At 42.2% G+C, this 12,146-nt stretch overlaps 1 protein-coding gene and 1 pseudogene across 1 annotated transcript; one reads left to right on the top strand and one right to left on the bottom strand.

Moving 5' to 3' along the window:
• Positions 1-492: 492 nt before the first annotated feature.
• On the bottom strand, positions 493-3,171 carry LOC120681704. The gene is made up of 6 exons (XM_039963324.1): positions 3,158-3,171; positions 2,681-2,955; positions 2,340-2,606; positions 2,072-2,149; positions 879-1,097; positions 493-790 (listed from the first exon to the last, which is right to left on the bottom strand). The coding sequence occupies exons 2-6, from the start codon at positions 2,933-2,935 to the stop codon at positions 671-673; spliced, it is 939 nt and encodes a 312-aa protein (XP_039819258.1). The 5' UTR covers positions 2,936-2,955; positions 3,158-3,171; the 3' UTR covers positions 493-670.
• Positions 3,172-3,716: 545 nt separating this feature from the next.
• LOC120681664 overlaps positions 3,717-12,146 on the top strand; it is a 10,097-nt pseudogene continuing 1,667 nt past the window's right edge.

Genomic DNA, 12,146 nt, shown 5'->3' with positions numbered 1-12,146 from the left:
CACCTCAATGGAGATACCATCAGGACCCATCGCTTTACCGCCCTTCATCGTCTTCAAAGCCTCCCCGACCTCTACCTCCTGAATTCTCCTCACGAAGCGTCTGTTGGTATCATCAAAGGAGTCATCTAACTCAATGGCATGGCCCTCATTCTCCCCATTAAACAACCTGTCAAAGTACTCTCGCCATCTGTTCTTGATCTCCTCACCCTTCACTAGAAGTTGATCTGTCCCATCCTTGATGCATTTGATTTGATTGATGTCCCTTATCTTCCTCTCGCGGATCCTATCCATCCTATAAATGTCCTTCTCCCCCTTCCTTCGTGCCTAGCCGCTGATACAGGTCATCATTCGCCTTACCCTTCGCTACACTCACAGCTCGCTTTGCAGCCCTCTTCGCTAATTTATAGCACTCGATGTTGGCTGCACACTTGTCAAAGTGGAGGGGCTTAAACCACTCCTTAAGTTACCAAGCATCCGGCACGACTAGCACAATGTCTTAAGTTCACAACATTGATCCATTAGTAATTAAAACAGCAACACAATGTCTAAAGTTTACAACACCAAGCATCCAGCATGACTAGCACAATGTCTTAAGTTCACAAGATCTAGAATTAGTAGAAAGTAGACAAGCGACTGCGACTCCAAACTACAGACAGAACCGGCAGCGCCATCAGGCTGAGTCTCTAGGGCATGCATGGTCAACAGGAGCAACAGGAGCATCTAGCTCACGAACACGTAGCTCATGCCAGCGATTCATTTTATCTGGTTCCAGCGTCACAAAATGGTGGTCCTACAAGATGAGAAACATAGTTTTAATATCAAGGAAAATTATAGGATCCATAAATACTGTATTATCCAAACAGCCCTTTACTACTTACTAGCAAGTGATTGAGGTATTTTCTCCTACTGGAATAGGTCTTCTTAGCTATAAAACCGCTCAGAGCAACAGGGTCCCTCAGCGCAAGTGAATAAAAAAAGAAATAACTTGCTGAACACCGATGTTCATCCAAATTCGTCAGTGCAGAAATATAGTCAGTGGGCTGTTCATACTTTTGCTCTCTCATCACCGCCGCTGAAGCTGACCCCCTTGACATACTCTACAAATCAAAACCACAGTCAATATTAGAGGCAGCGCATATACTCTATATATCAAAACCAGAGTCTATATTAGAGGCAGCCCATACAATTCTATGCATGTGGTTTGTACATATGTCTCGATTCATCAGCATCCACGTGAACTTGGACAGAAAAAAGAGGATAGAACCCCTTATTATAAATCCAAACATACAGTTCATAAATCACATTTACTTTACAAAATTCATGTGGAGTACAAGTACTTCATACAATTCTATGCATGTGGTTTGTACGTATGTCTCGATTCATCAGCATCCACGTGAACTTGGACAGAAAAAAGAGGATAGAACCCCTTATTATAAATCCAAACATACAGTTCATAAATCACATTTACTTTACTAAATTCATGTGGAGTACAAGTACTTCATAGTTAATAAAATCAGTCGCAAAGGCAGTGCAACTAAGTGCTGGATGCCCATATGATCCGGCGTCATGCTGCCAGCCCAATCGCTATTCAGAATCCATGCAAAAGTATAATAATCCGTACAGTACTTGATGCAAGCAAGTATTGGGAAGTGAGAACTGTTGCAACATTGTACAGAGCGCGTGATTGTGCAGTTTTTATCCAGGAAAATCCACATGCATGGGATTGTATAGTAGCAGATGGGGAAGGGACATCATACACAACATGTTATTCAATCACTTGCTATTGTGCCCTGTGGATGAATTGCTACATTATGGGCAACCAGGGAGGTTTTTCTTAAATACTTAGAGATCTAGCTCGTTGGATTAAATTAAAACTTGGACGATCCAAAAACATGCATGCATGATACTACAAAAGTGCACCATAGCAACATTAGTCTGGCCATTATTAGAGGCAATGCATACAATTCGTTTTCTTTTATATTTAGCAGAAAAAGCAGTAAAGCAGAAAAAACAGTAACTTCTTGGAAAACTCATTTTTCCAAACTGTTAAGTTGAAAAAAAAAGAACAAACCCTGTGGTTCTCCGACTGCTGATCGGTGTCAGTGGACCAGGATGAGTTCACACCCTTTGGCTGAATCTGTTGCTTCAGCTGCAGCCATGAAGAAAGGGGCTTATTAGACGCAATGCATACCTACGGAATCAGGAGAAGAAAAAAACAGTATGGCAGAATTTGAATCCAAACAAATCCAGTCACTACTCTTAAATCCGCCCGCAACCAAACGGGGCCTTAATCGACCTATCCAACAACAAATTGTTGAGTTGAAAAAAAAGGAACAAACCTTGTGGTTATCCAAACGGGTCATGCCATCTTGTGATGACTGAGGCATATGAACTTCTGAGCTCTTCTGCCGAACTTGGCGGGAGGACTCCTCATCAGTTCTGCGCTTCCCACTACTTGTACTACTGAAGTTCCCACATTTAATATTGGTGCGGTACGCAGCTATTGGTTTTGACTTATACTCATCACATGCTATAAATATCACAGCGAGCTGATCCTCAAATTGCAACATACGTTTGTATTTATCCGATTCAAGTTCTTTTTTTATCTGCAATGGAAAGCATCAGTTAGTGGTTCAGTTCTATAAACGGAGAAGGACAGCGAAATGTTCAGGTGAGGTACATGTTCATTTGAGGTACCCGCCGGCGATCTTGCCAACTCCCGCGTTAACTTGTGGTACCGTCCCCACAATCCTTTGAAGTATTCAAACCTTGCTTTCAGATCAGTCCTTGAGATAGACATACTGGTTTGTGCCCAGATGTATTTTGCAACTTCCACATAAAACAAGCCCGTGTATTCTGTTACATATATTCCATCCTGAACCACTTTCAAACACCCCTCCACCAAATGCTTGTCCAATGATTCAGGCCATCCCATGACCAACGGATGCCCCCAATCTAAAAGGAAAAACAAGATGCAAGGATCAGTTCTGAAAGTATTGTATGGGTTTCTGTAAGCGAATCTAATTCTAAAAAATGCAAGGCTAGCTAAGTATGTACCTCTGTGTGATGCTATCTAAACTTAATTCAAACGTGCTTACCACTCACAGCAAGCCCTGCTTAGCCTGATTTGGAGAGAAAAAAAAAGTCACATGCGCACCTGGCAATCGACCGGGTGCACTAAAAAAGAAAAAACTAACACTCAGACTCAAGGGATATGCCCGCCCAAACTAAATTTGAGTACTCCAATAACCCGTGTCACGTTTTGACAACGGCCACAAAAAGCTTGATTATTTTTAGATCTACTCCCTCCATTCTAAATTATAATTTATTTGATTTTTTGACCTTAAGTTTGATCATTTATTTTATATTAATAAAAGTTTTTTAAAAATAATTTAAATTTGACTATATTTGTAAAAAAATTAAATAAGAGAACCGAGGGAGTAAAATTTACATCAAGCCCGTTCAATAACCCCATCAGATGGCAAATTTAGATCGCATTCGAGCTCGTGCCTGACCGCCCACTATTTTTGAAAATGTTCAGGTTAGACTCGGGCCGACCCGTTTTTTACCTGGACCACCTCAAAATGACAATCGGGCCGGCTCAGCCTGTAGTTCTTGGGCCGAGCTGTCAGGCCGGGCTCAGTTTATTCCAGTCTAGTATGGCCCAAACCAAACACGACCCGCACCCTTCCCAAACCAGCCCTCCCTCCTCCCCTCTCCACGCCGACCAGTCCCCTGTTCATCGCCGCCGCACACTCTTCCCACGACCGCGTCGATCCATCCCTCAGCGCTAATATTTCCGCCCGCCCGCCACGTGGGGCTCCACCAGCCCGGCTCGATTCGCGCCGGGGGCGGCTGCTCCGTGCTCTGAGCCACCCGTCGCCGCTGTAGCTCGCTGCTGCGGTTGGGGGGTGGGGGGGTGGGGTGGGGTTGCTCCGCGCTCGGTTGCCGCTGGTGTCGGGGCATAGGGTTTTGGCTCCGCCAGGCGAAGCCCGAGTTGGCGCGCGCATGGGGATGGTGCCCCACGGGCTCCTGGCCAATGCGTCCGCCGGGGTGACGCGGCGGCTCGATCCCGAGCGCTGGGCGGTCGCGGAGGGCCGCACCGCGGAGCTGATCGCGCGCATCCAGCCCAACACGCACTCCGAGGGCCGGAGGCTCGCTGTCTATCACTATGTGCAGCGACTTATCATGAACTGCCTCTCGTGCCAGGTATAGTACCTGGTTACCAAGTGGTCCGATTGCTCCCCTCAGGTAGTAATAGTGTCTGTTTGAAGTAGAAGGCTCTTGTATATGACGGTGAGCACTGATGTGTGTATGCATAGATGAGCCTGCTATTGTAGAACTGACTAGAGTAATGGTTGCTCTACAGAGAGGGCAATAGTCAATAGGTGATGCTTCGCTTTCTGCTTCTTAAATGTTTGTCTGACCTACTGAAGCTGATTCTGGAGAGAGATTTTGTTCGAAATGGAGGCTTGTGGTTACAGAGGGATGATGGTCACTGACTCCCATGCTTCCTGATCTGATATATGACAACCTGTTTATAAGCATCAAGTTTCAAGCAGTTGGTATGGTTGGAAAAAAAATGTGTATTGGGGAAGATTAGACATAGAGATCCTGGACACTGTGTAGTCGAACTTTATTTACTAATTTTTTGCGCATTCCTGTGACATGGGGTGTCAGTGTGTCACACGCATCCACTACCATGTCACTGAGGTTTTGTGGAACCACAGAACTAAACTCTCCCGGTAGTATGATATGAAAAACCTGCATGCCTTAGCTAGAAGAGTTCTAGTAATTCCTGTTTGGTAGTCATAAATCAGTAGCCATATGTGGATGTCTGAAAATTCTAGCTTGTCTGATGGGAAGCATTTGCTATACCTTCTATCAGGTGCATTGAGATAGCACTTTTACCTTCTTTCATGTTCCTTGGATGGTTGAAATAGACTTGTCCTTGATTGTTATGCATGTCAAGGGGAATTTTGCACTAGCATTTTGGAAGTTCCCTGCTCTTATCTTAAGTGTTCAATTGTCCAGTTGATTAAATGTGCTTCACAGAGAATAGATCTCTTTATCTCTACAGGTTTTTACCTTTGGGTCAGTCCCTCTCAAGACTTGTTTACCTGATGGTGACATTGATGTCACTGCTTTTAGTAATAGTGAAGAATTAAAGGAGATCTGGGCAAACCTTGTCCGGGATGCATTGGAGCGTGAAGAGAAGAGTGGAAATGCTGAATTTCATGTAAAAGAAGTCCAGTATATTCAGGCAGAGGTATTTTACCCAGTGATAATTTCGGAGTGTTTTTTTTCCTTTTGTTGCTAACTATGTACGTATAGTACAGTTTCATTTAGCATCGTTCCTGCATTTAACAGTTTCATTTAGCACCGTTCCTGCATTTATGACTTTACGATTGAGTTGAAGTTATTACCAGAAGTTGAGACAGAACAGAAACTAACACAATATCTCTTAAGCTAAACTTCAGTTTAGTAACATGCTATTGCTCCTTGAACACAGTTCTTGGCACAATATGGTTGTAGCAAAATTGCTATGCTATTACCAGAGGATTATGCATTTGAAAACACTACTTTGCACACAAAAATGCATCCAATGCCATTTTCTCGCTCCCCTCCCTTATCCTCTTTTGGGGATTGTGGCACCTTCAATGATTTGGCACATGTATTATTTTGGTTTTCATTAATTTGTGTGTGCCTTTCTCATATGCACAGGTCAAGATTATTAAGTGTCTTGTGGAAAACATTGTTGTCAACATCTCATTTAATCAAGTTGGTGGACTATGTACACTTTGTTTTCTTGAAGAGGTGATGTTCTTATTTTCAAAATCTAGCTTTATTTGTATATGCAGACAAGTTGGTCAAAGTTTACCATTTGTATGTTAATACTGTAAGAAATTTATATTGAGTTGAATAACTGTGCTTGTTGCGTCTAGTACCTTGTTCAAATATGCTTGATTTTTCTGTCTGTACCTCTTCTAATGTTTCTGCATTTCAATAGATCGACAACTTGATCAGCCGAAATCATCTATTCAAGCGGAGTATCATATTGATAAAGGCATGGTGTTTCTATGAGAGTCGTATTCTTGGAGCTCACCATGGCCTTATATCTACTTACGCATTGGAGATGCTGGTTCTGTACATATTTCATGTATTCAACAATTCTTTTACTGGACCTCTTGAGGTGACTTACTCTCTTGTCTTTCGGATATCCTGACATGAAGCCAATTCTTATTTTCTGTTTATGCATGTGCAGGTTTTGTACCGTTTCTTAGAATTTTTCAGCAACTTTGATTGGGAGAAATTTTGTTTGAGCTTGTGGGGCCCAGTTCCTATAAGTTCACTTCCAGATATGACAGGTAATCTATGTGTCACCTTGTTTTTGTAGATCAGTGATTGAGTTTTTGATCATTCATATTATGTCCTGCAGCGGAACCTCCGCGGAAGGATAGTGGTGAATGTTTGCTGAACAAGTCCTTCTTGGATACCTGTAGTTCTGCATATGGAGTTGTGCCTCACCACCAGGATAATCTGGGTCAACCATTTGTTTCCAAACACTTCAATGTTATTGATCCTTTACGTGCAAACAATAATCTTGGAAGAAGTGTCAGCAAAGGTAACTATGAACCTACTTCCAGATCATCTTATAGGTGAATTGAACGTAGTAAATGTTCTTTGGTTCATCTACTTCCGTTCAACTTATGGTGTACTGCGTTTGATTTAATGATTTTTTTGAATGGGATTCAATGATATCTGTAATTCATCCACTGTTTATGCGTTAATTGATTGCTAGCCTGCTTCCTTGGTTAATTTCAGCATTGTACTGAACTACTGCTATATGCATGAGTGGCCAACAAATCAAACCACTGAAGATAAGAACTGTCGTTCTATGCAACCTGTGATAGGACCTCCTTGAGCAGTATTGCCATAGCTTTACCTGTCAATACTTATATTCATTCTTACATATGTTTAGTTCCGCAGTACTCCCTCCGTTCCAAATTGTAGGTCGTTTTTGGCAAATCTAAATACATATTTTTTTGCTATGTATCTAGACATAGTGTATATCTAGATGCATAGTAAATGTATCTAGATTTGCAGAAACGACCTACAATATGGAACAGAGGGAGTATGTGATAATTAACAGCAGAAATCTATCTTACTTTGATTGTCAAGTACTTAAATATAATATTTTTTCCCTGATGTGTTTCTATACTCTGAAAAGTATTTTGTCTTATTGGCCATTTAGTGCTAATGATAGATTCAGTCTCTTAAGAGATCCAAATTTATGGATTTGATGACTACCACTGTTTTTGTCATGTACAATGCGACCTTTTATCTCTACAGGGAGAACAAAAATATATCACCTGTTGAGTTGATATTTTGTTCTGCAGGCAATTTCTTTAGAATACGCAGTGCTTTTGCATATGGGGCGAAAAGGCTTGGAAAGTTACTTGAATGTCCAAAAGAAGATTTAATTGCTGAACTGAATCTGTTCTTCACAAATACATGGATAAGACATAGGACTGGAAGTCGTCCTGATGTAGTGATGTGCCTACCCCAAGTCTGGTTGATGTGCAGACTCTGAAAGTTGTTCCTTCTGTAGTATCAAACAGTCACAAAAGTGTAACAGCATTGAAGAAAAAAGTTGAAAATCCTAAGCTTCTTGCTAATCAGTATAATTTTCATGTGGATCAAGATGATCTTACTGAAGTTGGTCACAGTTATCCTTATCCTTCTTCTCAGTCAATTCAGAAAAGTGACCTACATTGTCGTAATCTGCCAAGAACAGTCAATCCTTCCATTTCTCATGCTCAGCACCAGAAAGTTTATGCAGCTCAAGGAAATGCCGAGGTCTCTGAACAGCTTGAAAGAAATAACTCAGCTGGATTGATGCAAGGTGAAAGGGATAAGAGAGAGCCAAATTGTCTCAATGTCGACGACAGAAGTGGGCAAAACAGGTCTAGATTTGCAGAAGCCGATCTAGCCCTGAACTGACAGATTCGTCTAGTGAAGGATTTCGTGGTAGGGCGAGAAATGTGGTTGGTATGGAAAAACTTTTGAAGGTTGATTACAGCAGAAGAAGAAATATCATGGTTCCAGAAGTGTCTAGCAACCATAGCACTAAGTCTTCACAGGATGAACCAATGTCTTCCTTGAACTCATCTCACCCTAGTGCAAAGGCAGTTTCTGACTCAAATAGTGTTTCCAGCAGCCATCGTGAAGATATTGGTTTTGTGATGAATGAAGAACTTCCTTATGTCTTCGAATCATTGGATATGCTCCATGATGAACAAGTTCTGGTTAATTTAATTGAATCCATGAAGTTGCATGGGTTCAATGGACAGATTCAATTGCCAATGCAAATACCTTCTAATCTGTCTGTAGCACATTCTAATATACTGTCTACAACAGTTTTTTCACAAAAGCATCTGGCTGGGGTTCCACCAACTAACTTAATTGGGGCACCATGGTTGCCCAATATGCAGTTCCTCCGTGGATTTGTTCAACCACCGACCCAATACATACACAATTCAAATTTTGCACCGAATGTTAAAGATGGTAGTGAGAGTGAGAAGCCTATTGCATCAGATGCAAGTCATGATGCTGACAATACTTGGCATGAGTATGGTGTTGGATATTCTAGACAGTTTGATCCTGAAGTGAGAAATCCTTGCGTCTATGATATTGATGCCAAGGAACGCTCCTCTTTGCGTAAATGTGTGCACGGTGCCCCCTTGGAAAGGCAGACAGAATTTGCTCTTGAGAATAATGGCGTAGTTGATGAGACCTATACCAGCATGTTCCAACATCAAACAAGTAGAGAAGCCAATGCAGATTGCTCTAAGAGTATAGGTTATGTGAATGTTCCTTTTTCACATGCCAGTTCATCCACAGGCAAAGCTCTGGATGTATGTTCGTGGGATGAAGGGACTGTGAATACAACAAGATCATCAAGAGACGAATGGGGAAAAAACCCTGCTTTTGTGGCACCAGGCATAACTACGCATAGTAAGCCCGGTTGGCAGATGGGAAATACCACTGAGCATTTCCCAACTGAAGTTGATGATGCCCCCAGGAATATGACAGTGGTACCAGTCATTAATGAAGCTTCTGATATAGTAGCAGCGCCTGATTCTTTTTCAACGCAATCAAGAACTTGTCAAGTACCAAATGATTTTGATCCATCGCAAACCTGCATGCCTAATCCACTGTTTGCACCTTTTCTTATTGGTTCCCCACAGCAGAAGCAAGCTGATAGCTCTGGACTGACTTTTGTTCCAACAGGTCCACCAGTTCCTTTTGTTGTGCTCCCATATGTTCCTAGGAATGGCGATGGTTCTGGTCCCCAGCTTGAGAGAAGTGAAGGAATTCATCAGCTTCCTTCCGATATTGCAGGTCAACATTTTAGTTTGCTCAATGATGTTCACCAACCAGATTCCAGTGCTACCTCAACAGCATCATGCAGTACTATGACTGAGCTGTCCGGGGAACACAAGCCTGACATCTTGAACAGTGATTTCGTTAGCCATTGGCACAATTTACAGTATGGCGGACTCTGCCAGAATGCCCGTCCCTTAGGTCCTGTTCCACACCCTTTTCCGGTCCCACAAATGTATTTACAGGGCCATGCTGCATGGGATGGGCCTGGAAGACCACCAGCAGCAAATGTTAACTGGACGCAGATGGTGCCCCCTGGTCAGCGAGTATTTCCTGTGATGCCTTTGCAACCTGCTACGGAAAGAGGTACTGGCGTTCCCCGGCACTATGGAGAAGATGCGCCCAGATACCATGGAGGCACAGGAACCTACTTACCAAATCCTGTAAGAACCTAATGTATCTTTCAGCGCCTTATCTCATGCATAGACAACTTGTTAGTAATACTATAATAGAAAGATGGAAACTTAGCAGCGTAACTGTATTTATCAAAACTTTTTACTGGTTTCAACATTTGATACGTGGGTGGTTGTACTACTGAGTTGCTAGGATTTATCCGATGTAGCCAAATCCTTCTGTTCCACTCAACATTTGATATGTGGGTGGTTGTCCTACTGAGTTGCTAGGATTTATCTGATGTAGCCAAATCCTTCTGTTCCACTTAGTGCCTCTTTAGATGATTCAATTGCTCAACTGAAGCTTCTAACTATCCATAGTTGGATTCTGTTAGGCTACTTTGGTAAATTTTGAAGTTTTAATTTTCTAATGATTTTTTTTCTCGAATACACGGGAGAGCTGCGTATCATTGCATTAAGAAGGAAAAAGGTCAAAATGGCCATACAACAACCCACAGACCTAGACCCACACACCCGAGGTCTCAGCTTACATGCGAGGTGCGCCTGGGTAAACAAAAACATGACCACGACACTAGACCTACTGCCCAGCAGGACTAAAGGCGACCAACAAGGTTAGCACTTTTGCCCCTGCTAACAGCCAGAGCTCAGCTTCATCCTGTGCATGGTTGATAGCCTGAGAAACGCTAGGTGATACTCCATTGAACACGATGTTGGTCCTTACCCTCCAGATTGTCCAGGCCCCTAAAATGATCAGCGAGTTCAACCGTCATTTGGCCTCTTTGCCCACCATGTCAGAAACTTTCTGCCACCATTCAAGGAAATCCTCTGTGTCGGCCTCTGGTGGAGGAACAGACCCAAGCGACCCAGCAGCAAATACCAAAATTGCCGTGAGAAAATGCATTGCGTCCTGAGGTGCTGGATTGTTTCGTCCTCCTGGTAGCCGGTCCGCCATCCAACAGCGATTGTGTTCACTAGACCACTAGCCAGAGGAAGAATTTGCACTTTCTTAACTCTACCTGTTAGATTCATAGGAAGATTCCCTTTACATCATAATGAATATCATAGAGCTTGGGCCCCAGAGTCTGGACACAACCAGCAAACTGTTTTCTATCAAGTTGCTAACTTTGAGTTGCTTAGTGAAAATTTTTCTGTGCCACCTTGTTTTAATTATTATGTAAGTCAGTGTTGATCATTCTGAAGCTTGTATGCTAGAAACAGTTTTCTCGGAACCAGCTGTATAGTTATCCTGAAGCTTGTATGCTAGAAACAATTTCGATACTTTTTAGCACTATAAGGAGGATGCATCCCAGATAAACTTGACTAAGGTCATAGTCTTGAAAGTATTCTGAGGTCCAGAGGAAACATCCTTTGCTTTTCAACAAGGCATTGTTTCTTTGAAGGATCCTTTATTTCTGGTGGTGTTTATTCAACTTGAAGCTCATGTGTTACCCAGCAACAGAATGAAATCATAGCATCATAACTTTGGCATTCAGGACGGAGCTTCTATCAGGCCAACCTAGGCTTTGTGCCCCTTCATTGTAGCAGCTTCCTAAAACAAGCAGTGACATTTGTACTCATTTATAAGCTTCAAATTTTAATGTTACGGTTGTCTGGACCCTAGCTTTAGTGGCAAACTCCACCACTGGTGACATTGATAATGATTGGTGGCACCATAAGAATGTACAAATGATTATTACTACCTCCATTTTTAAGCAAATGATGTTTGAGGTCATAAACTTAATACAATGTTGAGAGTGTTTAATCACTAATAATGAATCATCAGCTAAATGTATTATGTCTAGTTGTAGGACATGAAGAAAAATTAATGAGATCTTTTCATGACTGAATTACGACATTGGGAATATGGGTACTGTAGGTTTTCTTTATGGTAGTTCTTCCTCCTGTTCTGCTAGGCACAGTGATATCTTTGTTTAACAAGAGATAGATTTGTTAAACAATGATTTATGAAATTGATAGTCTGGACTGCGAAATACTAAGCCGTCAATTCTGTGGCTTCTGTTCAGAAGGTTCCTTCTAGGGACTGGCACTCTGATTCAAGAAACTATAGAGGAGGTTATAGTGGTGACAGGAGTGACTATTGTGACAAGGAAGGAAGCTGGATAAACTCAAAGCAACAAGATCCAAACCGCAGCTATGGATGTAGCCAGTTGGCGAGGTCTGGCATGCGGTCTGATAGACAGGCCAATGATGAAAGTCACCCTCATAGGCCACGGCGAACTTATAGAAATGATTTGTACAGGCATGAGGCAAGCTCTCAATATCTTGTGCAGGGCCAATCTTTTGGATCCACAAGTTCTATGCGTAAACAAGGAAACATAGAGCATG

The sequence above is a fragment of the Panicum virgatum genome, chromosome 7N (genome assembly GCF_016808335.1).
Source record: "Panicum virgatum strain AP13 chromosome 7N, P.virgatum_v5, whole genome shotgun sequence".
In the NCBI taxonomy this organism is placed as follows: Eukaryota; Viridiplantae; Streptophyta; class Magnoliopsida; order Poales; family Poaceae; genus Panicum; species Panicum virgatum.
Note: the sequence above shows the minus strand (reverse complement) of the source record. Positions and strands in the feature narration are given on the sequence as shown.